At 48.1% G+C, this 18,802-nt stretch overlaps 4 protein-coding genes across 4 annotated transcripts; 2 read left to right on the top strand and 2 right to left on the bottom strand.

The window, feature by feature from the left end:
- Positions 1 to 3,170: 3,170 nt before the first annotated feature.
- On the bottom strand, positions 3,171 to 4,207 carry LOC111080358 (kinetochore protein Spc25-like). The gene is made up of 3 exons (XM_022375927.2): positions 4,069 to 4,207; positions 3,792 to 4,008; positions 3,171 to 3,712 (listed from the first exon to the last, which is right to left on the bottom strand). Exons 1-3 carry the CDS (start codon positions 4,205 to 4,207, stop codon positions 3,367 to 3,369), a joined length of 702 nt encoding a protein of 233 aa, XP_022231619.2. The 3' UTR covers positions 3,171 to 3,366.
- A 716-nt stretch (positions 4,208 to 4,923) lies between these two features.
- Positions 4,924 to 7,841, top strand: LOC111080343 (protein vreteno). Its single transcript, XM_022375898.2, has 6 exons — positions 4,924 to 5,483; positions 5,546 to 5,989; positions 6,055 to 6,889; positions 6,948 to 7,132; positions 7,196 to 7,389; positions 7,462 to 7,841. Exons 1-6 carry the CDS (start codon positions 5,164 to 5,166, stop codon positions 7,608 to 7,610), a joined length of 2,127 nt encoding a protein of 708 aa, XP_022231590.2. The 5' UTR covers positions 4,924 to 5,163; the 3' UTR covers positions 7,611 to 7,841.
- Positions 7,758 to 9,593, bottom strand: LOC111080344. The gene is made up of 4 exons (XM_022375899.2): positions 8,765 to 9,593; positions 8,126 to 8,713; positions 8,008 to 8,061; positions 7,758 to 7,940 (listed from the first exon to the last, which is right to left on the bottom strand). Exons 1-4 carry the CDS (start codon positions 9,470 to 9,472, stop codon positions 7,869 to 7,871), a joined length of 1,422 nt encoding a protein of 473 aa, XP_022231591.2. The 5' UTR covers positions 9,473 to 9,593; the 3' UTR covers positions 7,758 to 7,868.
- A 355-nt stretch (positions 9,594 to 9,948) lies between these two features.
- LOC111080345 (endoribonuclease Dcr-1) lies at positions 9,949 to 17,447 on the top strand. The gene is made up of 5 exons (XM_041596458.1): positions 9,949 to 10,895; positions 10,961 to 12,885; positions 12,960 to 14,592; positions 14,675 to 16,833; positions 16,900 to 17,447. Exons 1-5 carry the CDS (start codon positions 10,085 to 10,087, stop codon positions 17,308 to 17,310), a joined length of 6,939 nt encoding a protein of 2,312 aa, XP_041452392.1. The 5' UTR covers positions 9,949 to 10,084; the 3' UTR covers positions 17,311 to 17,447.
- Positions 17,448 to 18,802: the final 1,355 nt, after the last annotated feature.

The following is an 18,802-nucleotide window of genomic DNA, read 5'->3' as shown; positions in this document are numbered from 1 at the left end:
GAGATGGCAGATTTTGCAGCTTCATCCGCTTGTTCGTTTATTGGGATACCCATATGACCTGGCATCCAGTAGATGTCTACAGAGATTAATTCTGGCCATACCAGTAAGTTGTGAATATTTGCCACTGGATAGGCATCTGATTCTGCATTTTTTTAACATATATATAGCTGCTAAACTATCCGTAAATATAGCTACTTTAGTTAGTCTTAATCGCTTGGCAATGAGACAGGTCATGTTAATTGTAAATAATTCAGCCATAGCAGACGAAATTTTTATCTCTGATTTAAATCTATAAGTCTTTTTTCCGTTTACATCAATAATACCCATACCCACTTTACTATCACATATTGAGGCATCACTTGCAAAGATATGGTACTTTGTTTCCTTGAGATTGTGGAGAATTTCATAATACATAACAAGAATTTGTTCTTTAGGTACATTTAGTTTGTTTATATTAAAAGGTTTACTATGTAGATGCAGTCTTTTATTTGCAGTGAAAGTCACTGCTGGTTTGGTCATTTCAAAAATATCCCTAAACTTGTTTGCTACTATCGTGTAAGACGAATTTACTGATTGAGAGCAGGTGTAACTATTGTAAAGATCGTAGTTTTGAGTCTTTAATCTCAAAAGCTATTTGGCTATAAGCTATATACCTCTTCCGAAAGAGATGCTAGCATTTCATATGTGATCCCATCAATGCCACCAGCCGTTGATCTTTTATTTCTAATAACCTCACTTAATTCCTTCATAGAAAATGTTTGTGTACTCTGCGAGTTAGTCATGTTATTAGGAACAGTTGCAGTTAACTCTGTTTGTGGAATTTGACTGCTCAGAAAGTCTAAATATTCCCTGTTATTGGATGGAGACCACTCTTGCATCTGAGGTTTCCCTAGACCTTTAAGATTCCTCAAAAATTGCCAAGATTTCCTAGACGAAGGACTCTGATTAATCTCTTCAATTTTATCCTGATAAGAGTTTCTCTTTGCTTTTTTCACAGCATTTTTCCATTTTAGTCGAGCTTGGCTGGCCGCTTCAAAGTTCTCTGCATTTGGATATTTGATAGCTTTAGCTTGCGTAGAATTAAAAATTCTATTTAAAAGTGTAAGTTCGTCAGTCCACCAGAACAAATCAGAGTTGGTAAAAGTCAAATCCAAAACTGAACCCGACATTAGATTTAGAGACTGTTTAAAGGTTAAGCTCCCATCATTCAACCACTTGAAACCAGCATTTAAGGAAACATCTTCTATGAAACGACCTTTGGAATTGGTCATACTATCACCGAATACACTATTACGAGCATTAAAATCTCCACATATGAATACATCTTGAAGATTTTCCATGCTATCAAAAAGTCTTTTAATGTCTGTTTTAAAATCATCTAGAGGTACATTTGGCTCACAATAGGCTGAAGCTATTGTGAGATTTCGGGATAAATTGGTTGTTTGTATAATTGATATGTCAGATGTAGCAATGAAAGGAATTTTTTTGAAAAGAATTTTATTTTTTACTAGTACCGAAGTACTTCCATAATTGTTAGCTCTAAGTTTTTCAGCAGCTTTAAATTTTTTAAATGTTTCTAAAAGTAGGATCATCTCCATGGGAGAAGATCTCAGAAAGACACGCAAAATCAAAATCTTCATTATTAAGGAGAAACTCTAGGTCATTTTTATTTGCTTTGAGCGATTGAATGTTGTATTGAAATATTTTAACTGACATGTTTATTGTGTTTTTAAAGTCTGGCTCTGATTCAAACTTTTCTCCAAAAACATTCTACTAGATTTGCCTGTTCTTATAAATTTTTCTTTTAAATCCTGAAAGGACTCACATAACACTTCATCCGAATCAATGAATGGTGTTATTAAGCGAAAAAGTTGAGCACAAATATCAGCAAACTTTATATCCTCCTTCACTGGGTATTGGAATTTATGTTCTGAAGTGTCATGAGTATAAGATGGTAATGAAAAATGATGGAAATTTTGTTGTGGGGGAACTAAGGTGTTGAGGTGTATCGGTTACTATTTATGATATTGTTTACAAGCTCGTTTTTATCTATTGTCTCAGGCATTTTCGATGGTAGAGCAGGAAAAGCATTTTCGTTTTGGGATAATAAATCAAATCGATTATTTATCGAGTATTGGGATGTCACTTCTTTCCTCGACAATTTCTTTACACACATAACTTTCATTATTTTTTCCTCAAGTGCCCATTTTGGACATACATACGTTCTTATCACGAGCCGTGTGTTCATTACTGTTACATAAAATGCATTTGTACACCTGACAATTCGGAGATGTGCACTCCGGCGCACCACAACGTAGACAACGCTTCTTTGCTTTACACGTTCTTGAACCGTGACCAATCCGTCCACAGTTAAAACACTGTAAAATATTTCGTAAAAAATGAGAAACTTCCAGTCTGCAGTAATTCAAAACAACATGAGATGGGATTTCTACATTTGAAAAACCAATTTTCACTGATAGAGTGGGTTCCCACACTATTTCAGTAGCCCCTGTCTCTGATTTTACGTCCGACTTGATGTTCATCAGTATTTCTTCATCTGTTATTTCAACAGGGATATTTTTAATAACTCCATATGTTTCTACATAATCCCCTGGTATATACGCTGATATGTTCATGCTTTTTAAATTAACGTTCCTCACAGCCTCATTTGCAAACTTTCCATTCTGGAAATATACCTTGTAAGACGAAATGCCTAAAGCAACAATATTGCAAAGCCCTGGCAGCTTTAGCCCTTTAATTTTTTCGTAGAAGAACAGACCATTCTTAACCCTAATATTTTGAATATTTTCACCACCACTGTTAAAAATCTGATTAAAAACCCCAAAAAAAAAAACTTTTCCGTCCTTTGTGAGTATAGAAGCATGTCCTTTTAAGCCCTCTGAACAACTCGTTAGCCAGCCTCACCTTAACCTTACTTCCTGACACATTTTTGTCCATACGCGGAGCCTTGCAAATTGCCTTTTTAATTATCGCGTTTCTCTTAATTGCTTTACCGGAATTGTCCGGTGCTGAGAAATCAGATGACTCTTCCATATCAGACGAGATATCCTCCATCGACTCACAATTCTGGCTCGACGCCATGGCGTCAGCCACTTTCACACTCTGCTTCACCAAAACTTTCAACTCACAAGACTCACCTAAATCCTTTAATAAAATTGTAATCCTTCAAATTTATTCAATATTTATATAAGAAGCTCGATTAAACAAACAACCGGCTAGTATTCCGTGTTGATGGATTTAATTTTGAACCAAAGTTTTGTTCTTTCCTTTTTTTTTTTCCGGAGCGCGAGCAAAACACATCAAACCACCTTCAAGGCACAAACGGAAGTCCTGACTAGCAGGAAATCATGAGGCGTCATTTGTCGGCGAGGTGAGATCAATCTCAATTATAGATGTCGGCACAACATTGCTGCACCTCGATTTCGCTCTCTGATTGCCGCATGGGGTAACTGGAGCGGTCTTGGCCACCTCCTGGACCGAAAGGAGCTGCCGCCATTTGCTGGCATTGTCGCTGCGGGTGTGCAGACACCGCCACAGCGTGTGCAGGCCGTTCGTTTCGTTGCCGTCCAGATCGAAGGGTATCCACTTGGTCGCGCCGTCCTTGGCCCGCACTACGCTGATACCTTTGAGACGCGCGGGCAATGCCTCGTGGTTGATGTACGTACCCGTTGCTTGCTTAAGCGTGTGCATGCTGCCGAAATAAACAAAACAAAAAACAAAGAAAATTTCTTTCTGGATCATATTTCGGGGGGGAGGGGACGGAAACAAACCATTCCATCAGCTCGTTGCTGCGTAGCTTGACCTCCGTCGTGTGGCGCAACAGCTGCGCCTGCATGTCCGCATTATGCTGTCGGGTGGCGTCGAGCTGCTGCTTCAATGCCTCTCCCAAGGCGAATCGACGTTCCAGTTCCTGGCTGCGCTTCATCAACACTATTCGCAGCTTGCCAAAGTCGCGTTGCTGCCGTTCGATGGCCTCATTGGCGACGACTGTAAAATGCATTAAATGTACTCCTGCAATGGAATAAACGCCAGCGGGCGGGGACTCACTAAGATTGCTGAGGCATCTGGAGCTCCGTTTGCTGATGGTCGCCTCGCGGTTTTGCAGTCGGATTTCGTTGCTGAAGATTTGCTTGAGGCGGCCGTGGTAGTCCGATGGATCTATATCGCGCGAGTTCAAAACGGCCATATCGGTCATGGCTAACTTTATGTTTATTTTTTTAAAACAGAGCGGCGACGTTTATTTGTATTTTCCAGGCGTTTGTTTTGCTTATGACGCTTCGATATATCAATATATCGATACTTCCAGTATACTTGGCGCTGCCAGACCGTTATAAAAAGAAGTTCAGGCTGCAGTCGATACTTGGCGCCCTTTATGCTCTTATTTTGAACATTAAACATTATTTTCTCAAAAAATCTAATAAAATAGAGTCCAATCTCTAGAATATTAAATTATTCAGTACGGAGAGTTCTAATTAGCTAGTAATATAAATCCGTTTTTTACCTCTTTAAATAGTATCGGGTGGGGGTTAAGTGTGTTAAAAATTGTATTTTTCCTCGGTATATTTTGGTATATGTATATTTCGGTATAATTTATCGATAGTCCCGCTAATATTGAACTATCGGTTGTTTTACGGTCACACTGTTGGGAATTCAAAATTAGCAAAAAATTAAACAAATTCAAATCGAATTTGCTCTGTCAGTGCCCAATTTTAAGGTAGCATTTTACTTTCAATCTGCTACCCGTGTGCCGGTTAATGCGATTGCTGTACAGCGCCCAGGCCCTACTTTATTTCACTTTTTGTTGGCGTCAGTGTGACCGCTCTGAAATATTCCTTCTGACCCTCAGAAATATACCACCTAATTTTACAAATATACCACGATATACCAATGAACGAAACAATTTTGTATACTCGGTTTTAAAAAGATAAGAGTAGCACATATCATTAAAAGAGCCATAATTCTCCCACTCTAAAGTTCAGTACTCAGATCTTTATACTGTATGGTTAACACACTGTTTCCCTCGTGCAGAGCAGCCCGTCAATGAGAAGGTATATTTCGGTATATATTTGAGGGTCATACATTGAAATTTGAGATCTACGCGTCTTTCGAAATTTGAGCGCTTCAGGAGCAAGTTGTGAAACAATGGATGGTCTTTTGAACGATTGGTCTAACTGGAATCCAATGGACTTGGAGTACAGCAACGAATCCGTTAATAACTACGTAGATACGTCTGGCCAAAATGTGGTTGAAAAAGCGCGCCCGCCCGTAAAGCCGAGTGACATGCGTAAAAAAAAGACAGGCAAGAAAAAAGCAATTGCTGAATATCCGTACTTGGTTCTAAAGAAAAAAGTGAGCAGCATTAGCAAATGCGCGTTGCTCAATTTCTTTGGCCAAAAACATGTCCGCACTATCGACGTTTCGCCAAATTCCGACACATTCGTAGTTTACTTCAATGACTTGGGGTAAGTAGGAAGTAGGACTCGTGCCTTATGCGTTTTACATATGTGCATATCTGTTGCTGCAGTTCCTTGGAGTCGGCACACAGCACACTGGAAGCATTTCCTGAATTGATGCAGCTGCAACGAAGCCGTTACGGCGGCCAGGAAAATTCCAGGGCTGATAATAGGTCCATGCAGAGGGCCGCCAACAGGATACCCGATCCAGTAAGACGTCCACCAATGGTGCCAGCACATCGCGGACCCATTGACTTGAATTCACGCACAATAAACGTTTCGGCCAATGCCAATAAGCATCCAGAGTTTCTGCCAGTGCCCATCGTAGACGCTACGTGCTATAGAAGCGGCTCCCTGCTGGCCACTAGAGACGCCAAGAAGCGCTATCTGAATGTGAAGTTTGAGTTTAATTTGGAGCGCCACGGAGCCTATGTACTGGAGAAAGAATATGAGGAGGAAGCAACAACAAAGCCGGTGATCCAGCAGCTGCGTTGCGGCAGGCAATTATTTAAGGAGTAAGTAAAAGAATAAAGGAATGTGTGAACAGGCCTGACACCTGACACAATATTTAATCTTGCAGTAGCAAGGATGTAGATGGTGTGCATGTCAATGTGGCTGATGCAGTTGAGAAGGAGATGGACATGTCTGGCTATGAACGTTGCGTGGCCTGTAATGGCTACACCACGACGGTGTGCAAAACTTGCGATATGCCCTTTTGCGATGCCTTGTGCTGGAGCATTGTCTCCGAGCAGCACGACAAGAAATGCGGCACGGGTCAGAAAGTTGATATTGATGATGAGAATTTTAAGAAACTCATACCCAAATGTGGTTTACCGCCACGCCGTTCCAAGGTCAAGATCACTGCCTTCGAGCAGTCGAATGTGGTATATGTGCGCCCGGCGGACATACTTTCGGATGTGGCCTACTATCGCGTGCTCGCTGAGGTCTGGCTGCATGGCAAAACTGCGGCCAAGCTTGACCAGCTGCCCGTTTGTGGCCAGATTGTGATCTACAAGTTCGAGGCACAAATTGTGCGTGCCATGGTGCTGAATGTGGACAATCCGAAGGATATATGCGTGGTCTGCATTGATTTTGGCAGCGTTGAGTACACAGAGCCGGGCAACCTCTATCAATGCAGCTCCTATGTGGGTGATTTGCCACGCTACGCTACGCCAGTGAAGCTGCGCGGTGTACCAAAGCGCGCCTTAACGCCCCATCTGCGGGACGTAATGTACGCAGTTCAGGGAAGTTTGGTCTTTCAACTGCAGTACCACAAGCGTGACTACGACTACGACCATCACATGCAGTCGGCCGTGCTCATCCATCTGGAGAACAATAGAGGTTTGAATAGCTTCATTAAAAAGGTTCTAACACCCGTCGAGCCCAAGCTGTCTGAGCGCGGTTTCAATGAAGATGTAAGCTTTAAAGTTTCATTCAAATTTCGGCGTTTTTAATGTGATTTTCTCTGCTTAGTTTCTGCCACATGTGGCTGCGCCAGCAGGCAAGAACATTGACTTGACTATCACGGACAATTCGTTGCTAAAGTACGGCATCGTCTACTGCACACCCGCTGGATTGGCCGTGGAGATCACGAAAATGCAGCGAACATTCCAAGACTATGGCGAAAAGATTGCCAAAGCTGAGACCTATGCTGCTTCGTAAGCACAGACGCCCCCATTCCACATGCCAAGAGAGAGTTTTAATCAGTTTTCCATTTGCAGGAAGGGCGAACTGTGCATTGCCAAGTACATGGGCAAATGGTGTCGCGGCGTTTCGCTGGAGCTTGTCGGTGATGGCTATCCCAGCATTTTGTTTCTGGACTATGGAAATATTGTACCCATCCATGTGACCGATATCCGTGCATATCCGGAGCAATTAACATATCCCATATTAACTACCGAATATGATTTGATTGGTAAATTTAAGCGAGCGCTTCCCATGCAAAGCAAAGCTTACTAATTTCAATTCCACTCCGATTTGTGCTTAGGTCTGACCGAAGAGCTCACCGATGCGCAGGTTAAACGTTTCGAGCAACGTCTGGAAGTGGGTGCCCGTGTGACCTTTGATGAGATCGTGAAGAACAAGGAAAACAATTACTCGCTGCGCATGGACGATCTGCAGAAGCTGCTAGGGTAAAACCAAAAGGCAAAGAAGCGAGAATTTTTTCTAATTATTAATTAAACATTATTTGTAAAGTGTTCTACTGCTGCTGCACGTACTACACTGTAGAACACACCCTTTTTTTCGTTTTCTATTATATAAATAATCAACGACGTTCCATTATATTCATTCATTCAACTATAATCAAAATAATAAATAAAGCAAGAAAGCTTTATAGCTTTCCCCCAAAGAGTTGTCATGCAACAACGTTAAATGTTCCATTCCCTGTTTTATTTACTTCACATTTGACTTTTTCTTTATGAAAATGTTTCTTAGGCTCTCTAGACTAACGCTGATGGACGCTTGCTGCAAAATTAAATGAAAAAGATATAAAAACTGAATGCATCAAATGTTGTATAAAGGACAGTAATACCTCGAGAAACTCTTGGCTGTAAGGTGGTTCCACATTCGACCAATCGGCCAAAGCCTGCTTGAAGGAAAATTTTTTTCATTAGAGTCAAACAGAATGATTAAAATCTATCAGAACTCACGTTCTTTGCCTTAGCGCGAAGCTGGAGAATATTGCCGCCAGCGTTTAGCTCTAGGCTCCTATAAAAATCCAGCTCCTCTGCGCATTCATCAGCGGTAATCAATGTATAGACTTTTGTGTCCATTTGCTGGCCAGCCAACAGCTGTTCCGCCCTTGAGCTCGCGTCATAATTGTAAATGATGAAATATTTGCAGCGTAGCGAACGTATCTCTGATGCGCGACTGGCCAATACCAAGGCAACCAGGGGCGACTGATCCTCTGTGCAGTTAAACGACGCCACATCGCTGGCATTATCCAGCTGCATGTGTGGTATGTCATAGGATCGACAGTAGCCTTTGATCAGCTGCAGGCAATCCTGACTGTTGGCGACAACGCAGCATTTGTGGCCGCCTGCCACAGCCAAGTCATCGAGCATCAGATGCACAAACTCAAATTTGGCCGAGTCGTCGGGACCCATTTCCTTCCAGGGCGGCAGCTGGCTCAACAGCAACTGCATCGCCTTGCAGTTTTGCAGCTCGAGAGTTCGGGCTTTCAGCAGCACAGGATGATCGCAAATATGCTTGGCCATTTCAGCAATGATGTCGGGTTCCTACAATAAACAAAAAGTTAGCACCGCCCTCAGGGTCTGATGATCTCTTACCTTGTCCGAGCGTTGACTGAGTTCACAGAGAAACTTAAGTGCTTTGGCTTGAAGTTCCGCGGGCTGCAGGAAGCACATGTACTCGATTTGGGTGCAGGTGACAGCTGGGGCATTGCCTTTCTTCAGCAGGCACGTCCTAATGGGTCTGCTGACTTCAGTATGGCCCTCGACTTGGGTGGAAGCTGGTGAATCTATGGCCCTGTGCGCAGTGGGAGTGGCTACATGGCCGTTTAGTGCATCAATTTTTGCACACCAATTTGCAATTTCCAGTTTCCGATAGGCTATGCACTCCTCGACGGTCTTGAACTCATCTTGCAGCTCCACATCCTTGCTGCCAATCTGCAGCTGATCGTTTTCTTTGTAGTTTCTCTGCCGGAAGCATGTCATGCTGCCCACAACCTTTCCCGTGTCATCTTTGAGCGTGGCCTTAGATTCGGTTATCACCAGGGTGCCATTGCCTGTCCAAATTTTGTGCTTTTTGTTGGTCTGATTCCGCCAGAGCACGTGAAAGATGCGGCTATCCTTGAGTGGACTTTCGCCGGGTTTCAGTTCCCGTGGTCCCATGCTCTCGTAGCCCTTGGCTGTGCCCCATTCCATGGCTGGTGTCACGGCGGGCCAATCAGCCAGCGACGGCTCCTCTTGCGGCGCCACTTCTTGATATCCGCGTTTTGCTGCCTGACGCACGGAAGGAGCCTGCGAGCGACGCATTTTGTCCTTGTCCCTTTAAGAAATAAAAATAAAAGATTTGCGGGTTGACTTGAACTAGCAATCGTTCAAGTCGCTGTCCATCGATAACATAACATGGTATCAAATTTGAAACGCTTTTCAAAAAATGTACCAAAACATTTTTCTATGAATAAAATGCTCTTTAAATTATTTAACTTTTGCTGAGCGCTTAATTTAAGCCAAATAAGTGCTGCAAATTTTCTAAAAGAGCCCTCAAAAAAATATAAAATATTTTTGCGCGCGTGTCTTCTATCACAGCTGATCGATAACGATACTATCGAGTTCGAACAAATGTATTTAAATATGAAATTAAATCAATTAAATAATTGGTAAATGCCTAAATCACTGCAACTAACTGTTGAAAATATTAATGGGATCATTTAAATTTTTTGCAGCTGTTATTTGACATTCGCCCAGGAACGCGAGCAATCTCCTCGAGCACGGATTGGGGGGGTGGGAAATGGAAGAGAACAAGAAGCATGGTATCGAGACGAGAACAAGAAGCCGGCAGAAGCAGCAGCTATTAAGCATTCCTTTGAAATCAGAGAAGATATATAGGAATCAGAGGCGGCCTGGTGCAGGCCGACGCCCATAATGGCGTTCCATTGGTGCGACAACAATTTGCACACGACGGTGTTCACGCCGCGTGACTTCCAAGTGGAGCTGCTGGCAGCCGCCTACGAGCGCAACACCATCATCTGCCTGGGCCACAGGAGCTCCAAGGAGTTCATTGCCCTGAAGCTGCTGCAGGAGCTGTCCAGGCGTGGCCGCCGCCATGGCAAGGTTAGTGTTTACCTCAGCTGCCAGGTGGGCGTGGACAAGGAGCCCGCGTCCATTTACACGATGCTCACACACCTGACGGACCTGCGCGTGTGGCAGGAGCAGCCGGACATGCAAGTGCCCCTTGCTCACTGCTGGACGGACTATCATGTGTCCATTTTGAGTCCGGAGGGATTTCTCTGTCTGCTGGAATCGGGCGAGCTGCCAATGAGCAGCGTTGAGCTGATTGTGCTCGAGGACTGCCATGACACCGCCGTCTATCAGCGGATATTGCCCATTTTTGTGGAGCACATCTTGCCGGCTGTGCCCGCGGACAGACCGCGTATCCTGGGCCTGGCCGGTCCCTTGCACAGCGCTGGCTGCGAGCTGCAACAACTGAGCGCCATGCTGGTCACCCTCGAGCAGAATGTCCTGTGTCGCATTGAGACGGCCAGCGACATTGTCACCGTGCTGCGCTACTGCTCCAAGCCCCACGAGTACATCGTCCAGTGTGCGCCGTTCGAGATGGATGAGCTGTCGCTGGTGCTGGCCGATATACTGAACACGCACAAGTCCTTTCTGGTGGATCATCGCTACGATCCGTTCGAGATATACGGCATGGATCAGTTCATGGAGGATCTGAAGGGTAAGTGGGTGTGGTGTGACCCTTGCCGACTCAAATCTCTCATCCATCCATCTTGCTTGTCGCAGATATACCCGATCCCAAGCTGGATCCGCTGCATGTAATCGACTCGCTGCTGGTTGTGCTGCATGAGATGGGTCCCTGGTGCACGCAGCGGGCCGCCCATCATTTCTATCAGAGCAACGAAAAGCTGAAGGTGAAGACGCCGCACGAACGCCACTATCTGCTGTACTGCCTCGTTAGCACGGCCCTCGTGCAGCTGCACTCCCTCTGCGATCACACATTCCAGAAGCAACAAGGATCCGGCGACCCCAGGCAGACCATTGAGCGATATTCCAGTCCCAAGGTGAAGCGCCTGCTGCAGACGCTGCGCTGCTTCAAGCCGGAGGAGAGCCATGGTCATGGTAGTCATGGCCATGGCCATGGCCATGGCCAGGCCGATGGACTGCGCAAGATGCGCCATCAGGTGGAGCAGGCGGACTTCAATAAGCTCTCCCATGCGCTAGAGACCAAATGCCAGGTGGTGGATCAACTGGAGCCTCACGCCTCAACGGACACGCGCAGCCTGGTGGCCAATCTGGAGCACATACTGCAGCATCCAGAGGGCAAACCGTTCCCGAAACGCAACAGCCATCGCCCCCCGCCACCGGCAGCAGCAGCAGCAGCAGCAGCCACCACCCAGGCGCAGTCGTCGCCAGCGAAGGGCAAGCACGGCTCCAGCTCGCATAATCGTGTGCGGCGGCGTGTGTACACGCGACGCCACAATCGGGATCAGCACGATGGCGGCGATACGCTGTGTGCGCTGATCTATTGCAATCAGAACCACACGGCGCGCGTGCTGTTCGAGCTGCTGGCGGAGATGGGCAAGCGGGATGCCGATCTGAAGTTCTTGCGCTGCCAGTACACCACAGATCGGGTGGCCGATCCCACCACGGAGCCCAAGGAGGCCGAGCTGGAGCATCGCAGGCAGGAGGAGGTGCTCAAGCGCTTTCGCATGCACGACTGCAATGTCCTGATCGGCACCTCGGTCCTGGAGGAGGGCATCGATGTGCCCAAATGCAATCTGGTCATACGCTGGGATCCCCCGACCACCTACCGCAGCTATGTCCAGTGCAAGGGTCGGGCGCGTGCCGCCCCAGCCTACCACGTTATACTGGTGGCCCCCATCTATACGAGTCCCGCGATTGGTGAGGTGCAGCTGACGGACAGGAGTCATCGCTTCATCTGCGGCGCTGGCGCAGGAGGAGGAGCAGGCGACTCAACGGAGTTGGACAGCGATTCGGATGACTCGGCCATGCCGAATTCCCTTGGCTCCGATCCCTATACCTTTGGCACGGCCCGCGGCACGGTGAAGATACTCAATCCGGAGGTGTTTAGCAGTGTGCCGCCCACAGCCTGCGAGATCAAGGAGATCCAGGACGAGACGCCGCCAGCCATTGCCTGCTTGGACAGCAGCAATTCCAGCGACGAGGCCGTCAGTCTGAACAACACACCGCCCAGCGAGAGCCAGTCCAGTGGCGATCCCAAGCCCAGAAAGCGCTTCCAGTGCGAGGTCGCAGCACCCACAGAGCCCACAGATGCCCCAACGGACACCAGCTCTGTGTCTGTGTCTGTGCCAGTGGCGGAGCAGGATGGCCTGGCCAGCACCACAAAAGCATTGGTCCATCAGATGGCCCAGTATCGGGAGATCGAACAGATGCTGCTCTCAAAATGTGCCAACACAGAGCCACCCGAGCAGGAGCAGCGGGAGGCGGAACGCTTCAACAGCTGCCTGGCGGCGTACCGGCCCAAGCCGCAGCTGCTGACGGGCGCCTCTGTGGATCTGGGCACGGCCATAGCGCTGGTCAACAAATACTGTGCACGGCTGCCCAGCGACACCTTCACCAAGCTGACGGCCCTGTGGCGCTGTACGCGCAGCGAGCGCTCGGGCGTCACCCTCTTCCAGTACACGCTACGCCTGCCCATCAATTCGCCGCTGAAGCATGACATTGTGGTGGGTATCCCAGGCCCTCTCGCCATTCCCCAATCGCATTTACCTTTACGTTACGTTCTCTCTTCTCCACAAAGGGTCTGCCAATGCCCACACAGACGCTGGCGCGTCGCCTGGCTGCCCTGCAGGCGTGCGTGGAGCTGCATAAAATTGGTGAACTGGATGATCAACTGCAGCCCATTGGCAAGGAGGGCTTCCGGGCCCTGGAGGCCGACTGGGAGTGCTTCGAGCTGGAGCCCGAGGACGAGCAGATTGTGCAGCTGAGCGACGAGCCGCGACCGGGTACGACCAAGCGACGCCAGTACTACTACAAGCGCATTGCCTCGGAGTTCTGCGACTGTCGACCGGTGGCCGGAGCGCCCTGCTACCTGTACTTCATCAAGCTGACGCTGCAGTGTCCCATACCCGAGGAGCAGAATACGCGGGGCCGGAAGATCTATCCGCCCGAAGATGCGCAGCAGGGCTTTGGCATACTCACCATGAAGCGGATACCCAAGCTGAGCGCCTTCTCGATATTCACACGCTCCGGGGAGGTGAAGGTCTCCCTGGAGCTGGCCAAGGAGCGGGTGGTGCTGACGCCCGAACAGATTGGCTGCATCAATGGCTTCCTCAACTACACCTTCACCAATGTGCTGCGTCTGCAGAAGTTCCTCATGCTCTTCGATCCCGATTCCACCGAGAATTGTGTCTTCATTGTGCCCACACTCAAGACGTCGACGTCGGCGGTGGCGTCGCCGCTGGCCAGCAAGAAGATCGACTGGCAGTTCCTGGAGCTCATACAGGCGACGGGCAATACAATGCCGCGTTCGGTGCCCGATGAGGAGCGTCTGGCGCAGCCATTTGATGCGCAGCGCTTTCAGGATGCTGTCGTTATGCCCTGGTACCGCAACCAGGATCAGCCGCAGTACTTCTACGTGGCCGAGATCTGTCCGCATCTGTCGCCGCTGAGCTGCTTCCCGGGCGACAGCTATCGCACCTTCAAGCACTACTATTTCGTTAAGTATGGCCTCACAATACAGAATGCCGCCCAGCCCCTGCTCGATGTGGATCACACGAGTGCGCGCCTGAATTTCCTCACGCCGCGCTATGTGAATCGCAAGGGCGTGGCCCTGCCCACCAGCTCCGAGGAGACGAAGCGCGCCAAGCGTGAGAATCTCGAACAGAAGCAGATACTAGTGCCCGAGCTGTGCACCGTGCATCCGTTTCCGGCCTCGCTGTGGCGCACTGCCGTGTGCCTGCCCTGCATTCTGTATCGCATCAATGGACTGCTACTGGCGGATGATATACGCAAGCAGGTGTCCGCAGATCTGGGCCTGGGACGGCAGCAGATCCATCAGGAGGAGGAGTTTGAGTGGCCAATGCTGGACTTTGGCTGGAGTCTGTCGGAGGTGCTCAAGAAGTCGCGTGAGTCCAAGCAAAAGGATGCCTCCGTCACGAATGGCAAGCAGCTGGCAAAGGAGGCGGAAACTGAGGCCCCGCCAGAGGGGGAGAGCGAAGCTGCTCCCACGGAGGCGGAGAAGACAGTCGAGAAGAGCGCCAACGAACTGATCATCGAGGGGGAACAGAAACTGCAGGATGCGGACGATGATTTCATTGAGATTGGGACATGGTCCAACGACATGGCCGATGACATAGAATCCTTCAACGATGAGGACGAAGAGGAAGACGAGGAAGACTATCTGCCAGTGCTGCCGGCCAATGTAAAGTTCTGTAAGTGAAAGCCACAACGATCCATGGGAATGCGCGTGTAATGGCCAAATAAATCATTTCCCTTTTTTTTTTTTGTTGGCAGGCGATCAGCAGACACGCTATGGTTCGCCCACCTTCTGGGATGTGAGCAATGCCGATGGATCGCTGAAGCCACCGAAAACGAAGAGCAACCAACAGCAGCAGCAGCAGCAGCAGCAGCAGAGTGCCGCTGGCAAGGGTCGTGCTGCGGGCAAGCCCAGCTACACTTACTACGACTCGGACAACTCACTGGGCTCCAGCTATGGGGACGATGATCATGGTGTGCCGCAGAACTATTTTCATATCAACTACAGCTCTGATGAGGATGCGGTGGCGAATGATATCGATGCGGGCCGCATTGCATTCACATCCAAAAACGAGGCGGAAACGATTGAGACGGCCCAGGATGTGGAGAAGCGACAGAAACAGATCTCCATTATCCAGGCGACGAACGCCAACGAGCGGCAGTACCAGCAGACGAAGAATCTGTTGATTGGCTTCAAGTTCGAGGAGCAACAGCCACAGCTGGCGGACATTGCACAGCCCAGCGTGGACTATGAGCAATCGATACTCAAGCTGCAGTCGGAGATCGAGAGCTGCGGCATGCTGGTGCCGCACGATCAGCAGCTGTCGCTGAAGCGACCCGATCCCGCAGAGGCACACGTCAGCCCCTGCTCGATGATGGAGCTGCTGAAGCAGTTGCTGCCCTACGTGCCCGAGGAGAAGCTGCTCCGCAAATTGGGCGATCGGCCCGAGTTTCAGCTGTCCGATTTGATTGAGCTGAATGCGGATTGGGTGGGCGCACATGCTGCGGAAATCTACAGCGTCTTGGGCTGTGGCGACAGCTTCGACAACTACAACGACCACCATCGACTGCAGCTGGAGGAGAAGCAGCTGTGCGTGCAGTACGATCGGACGGAGATAAGTGCCGCCAGTCCCGTCAAAGCAGCGCCGCCAATGATACTGCCCGCTGGCTTTAGCTTTGACCTGCAGCCAGAGCTGGTGGGCCATCCCGGGCCCAGTCCCAGTGTCATACTGCAGGCACTGACCATGTCGAATGCCAACGATGGCATCAATCTGGAGCGCCTGGAGACGATCGGTGACTCGTTCCTCAAGTACGCCATCACCACCTATCTGTACATCACCTACGAGAACGTGCACGAGGGCAAGCTGAGTCACCTGCGCTCGAAGCAGGTGGCCAATCTGAATCTGTATCGGCTGGGCAGGCGCAAGCGTCTCGGCGAGTATATGATAGCCACCAAATTTGAGCCGCACGACAACTGGCTGCCGCCGTGCTACTATGTGCCCAAGGAGCTGGAGAAGGCGCTGATCGAGGCCAAGATACCCACACACCACTGGAAGCTGGCCGATCTGCTGGACATTAAGAATCTGAGCAGCATCCAAATATGCGAGATGGTGCGCGAGAAGGCCGAGGCATTGGGCCTGCAAGGCAGCAGCGCTGAGCAGGCAACGCCGCAACAGCAGGCGACAGCCACCGTGCCGCTGGACGAATCGAACGACAGCTGCAACGATTTCAGCTGCTTTATACCCTACAATCTGGTGTCGCAGCACAGCATACCGGACAAGTCGATTGCCGATTGCGTGGAGGCGCTGATTGGCGCGTATCTCATTGAGTGCGGACCGCGTGGTGCCCTGCTCTTTATGGCCTGGCTGGGAGTGCGTGTGCTGCCATACCACAGACAGCCGGTCACTGCCGGCGATGTGGAGCGAACGCCCGGCAGCACCGTCGCCGATGCCAACCAAATGGTGACGGTGTACGGCTCCTGGCCCACGCCACGCAGCCCCCTGCTGCACTATGCCCCCAATGCCGAGCGGGAGCTGGAGCATCTGCTCAGCGGCTTTGAGGAGTTTGAGGCGAGCCTGGGGTACAGGTTTCGGGATCGTTCCTATCTGCTGCAGGCCATGACACACGCCAGCTACACGCCCAATCGACTGACGGACTGCTATCAGCGGCTGGAATTCCTGGGCGATGCCGTGCTGGACTACCTGATCACACGCCACCTGTACGAGGATCCGCGCCAGCATTCGCCCGGCGCACTCACCGATCTGCGTTCCGCGTTGGTGAACAACACAATCTTCGCCTCGCTGGCCGTGCGACACGGCTTCCACAAGTTCTTTCGGCACCTGTCGCCGGGACTGAACGATGTCATCGATCGGTTTGTGCGCATCCAGCAGGAGAACGGACACAGCATCAGCGAGGAGGTAAGCCGCCAGGCTCATTCTGTCATATTTGCATTCTTCATTCAATTTGTTCCTCTTCGTTTTCAGTACTACCTGCTGTCGGAGGAGGAGTGCGACGATGCGGAGGACGTTGAGGTGCCCAAGGCTTTGGGCGATGTCTTCGAATCGATTGCTGGGGCCATTTTTCTCGATTCGAACATGTCCCTGGATGTGGTGTGGCATGTCTATAGCAATATGATGAGTCCCGAAATTGAGCAGTTCAGCAACTCTGTGCCAAAGTCGCCCATAAGGGAACTGCTCGAACTGGAACCGGAGACGGCGAAATTCGGCAAGCCCGAGAAACTGGCCGATGGACGCCGGGTGCGCGTCACCGTCGATGTCTTCTGCAAGGGCACGTTCCGTGGCATTGGGCGCAACTACCGAATAGCCAAATGTACGGCAGCCAAGTGCGCACTGCGGCAGCTCAAGAAGCAGGGTCTGATTACCAAAAAAGACTAAGTGCCAAGTGGAGCAGAAGGAGCAGCAGCAGCAACGATGTGTGATGCCAGTTTAGGCTTTAATAGATAGAATACTTATATACCGTGCAAAAACACATATGGATGGAAAATAAAGAACATTTTTTTAAAAATTAAAAACCTTTCCTGTCCTGAAATATTTAACTATTAAGTTAACAATTAACAACACTAGGCAAAAGGGGCTTATAAAATACTTTGGTACTTGCACTTGCCTCATCACTTCATCAACTAGCGCAGCGGACACCTTTGGAGCACATAAAGCACTTGATAAAGGGACTGTTGGGGTCTGGAAGACACAGCAGGAGACACTTGATGCAGTCCCGGGATGAGGATAAACTTAAGCAATGGGACTATGTATTCAGGAATCAGAAAGTGCTGCCCATATCACAGGATAATAAAGCAAAAATAAATAGTGTTACGATTTAGCATTTCGTACCTCTGTCTATTGTGGATTTAACGTAGGTAATACAGCGATTTGTGTATAATTTGTGAGAGGTTTTATTTCGTAGTAATTTTGTATTGGATAGATCCCCAGTAGAAGCCCTGCCAATACGCTACGAATCATCAAGTAGCAAGCAATTCAATGAATCGTTTCATCAAGTTTATGTTTTTTTTTTATAAAGGAACCAGCTTTAATTGATCTCATTTGAACGATATACAAAATGGGGTTTATGTAGTCAGTTGGTACTTTTTCTTTTGTTGTTAGAAATGACAAAACATAGTTACTGATTATATATGTTTATAAAATGTTTGTTCTGTTAATTGTTCGTTATTAATAAACAAATATTCAATGTGAACATTAACGCTAATTTACTGTTTCTGGAATATTTACATTGTAACGGGTGGGGTAGGGAGGAGGGTTCTGCACAGATTATTTGAGGGTAGAGGATCATGGGAATCGGAATATAATAATCCATATTTAGGTTATCTGCGGGGGGTATATGGTATGGCTTGCATATAGGAGGGGTATATGGTAGGGCTAATAAAATACGATCTGCTCTGTGCATATGTTTTGCATCATTTGGATCGCTAGCAAATACGTTTTGATAATTAAATCAATAAAAAAACAAAAAAAAAGAATTGTTAAAATCTTTTTAGGTATAAATATACTAAGTTATATATACTTATATAATGTATATGTATTGTGTGTTTCTTGTTGTTGTATATAAATATGTTTTCTTTTGTTTGAAGAGACAGAGCCTCGATTCGACTCGAGTGTTAATTTGTGTGTTTGCTGGAAAACCCGTAACGTAACGTAACGTAATGCAACGTTTTGTGGAGTTTCGCATTTTATAATTGCTTTCGTTATTAATATGTTTGGTTTTCCCTTTCCTTTTGTTGTTAATAAATGTTACATACTTTTAACTTATAGATCCTACAAATATGTATATATATATATATGTATATATCTATGTATAAATAGTATGCGTGTATGCAAGCATAGTATGTATAATTAATTCAATTGTTTGTCTTTT

The sequence above is a fragment of the Drosophila obscura genome, unplaced genomic scaffold (assembly GCF_018151105.1).
Source record: "Drosophila obscura isolate BZ-5 IFL unplaced genomic scaffold, ASM1815110v1 contig_150, whole genome shotgun sequence".
NCBI lineage: Eukaryota > Metazoa > Arthropoda > Insecta > Diptera > Drosophilidae > Drosophila > Drosophila obscura.
This window is presented reverse-complemented; position numbering and strand designations above follow the sequence as displayed.

What these genes read in the sequence shown, in the direction of transcription:
- LOC111080344 (XM_022375899.2), bottom strand. Translation starts at nt 9,472, where the DNA reads ATGCGTCGCTCGCAGGCTCCTTCCGTGCGTCAGGCAGCAAAACGCGGA. An exon ending in TCAGTCAACGCTCGGACAAG is followed by an intron (nt 8,714 to 8,764) that starts GTAAGAGATCAT and finishes TGTTTATTGTAG; the next exon opens with GAACCCGACATCATTGCTGA. An exon ending in TTCGCGCTAAGGCAAAGAAC is followed by an intron (nt 8,062 to 8,125) that starts GTGAGTTCTGAT and finishes TCCTTCAAGCAG; the next exon opens with GCTTTGGCCGATTGGTCGAA.
- LOC111080358 (XM_022375927.2), bottom strand. Translation starts at nt 4,207, where the DNA reads ATGGCCGTTTTGAACTCGCGCGATATAGATCCATCGGACTACCACGGC. An exon ending in CAGATGCCTCAGCAATCTTA is followed by an intron (nt 4,009 to 4,068) that starts GTGAGTCCCCGC and finishes TGCATTTTACAG; the next exon opens with TCGTCGCCAATGAGGCCATC. An exon ending in AGCAACGAGCTGATGGAATG is followed by an intron (nt 3,713 to 3,791) that starts GTTTGTTTCCGT and finishes TTATTTCGGCAG; the next exon opens with CATGCACACGCTTAAGCAAG.
- LOC111080345 (XM_041596458.1), top strand. Translation starts at nt 10,085, where the DNA reads ATGGCGTTCCATTGGTGCGACAACAATTTGCACACGACGGTGTTCACG. An exon ending in GTTCATGGAGGATCTGAAGG is followed by an intron (nt 10,896 to 10,960) that starts GTAAGTGGGTGT and finishes TGCTTGTCGCAG; the next exon opens with ATATACCCGATCCCAAGCTG. An exon ending in GACACAGCATCAGCGAGGAG is followed by an intron (nt 16,834 to 16,899) that starts GTAAGCCGCCAG and finishes CTTCGTTTTCAG; the next exon opens with TACTACCTGCTGTCGGAGGA.
- LOC111080343 (XM_022375898.2), top strand. Translation starts at nt 5,164, where the DNA reads ATGGATGGTCTTTTGAACGATTGGTCTAACTGGAATCCAATGGACTTG. An exon ending in GTTTACTTCAATGACTTGGG is followed by an intron (nt 5,484 to 5,545) that starts GTAAGTAGGAAG and finishes CTGTTGCTGCAG; the next exon opens with TTCCTTGGAGTCGGCACACA. An exon ending in GCTGAGACCTATGCTGCTTC is followed by an intron (nt 7,133 to 7,195) that starts GTAAGCACAGAC and finishes TTCCATTTGCAG; the next exon opens with GAAGGGCGAACTGTGCATTG.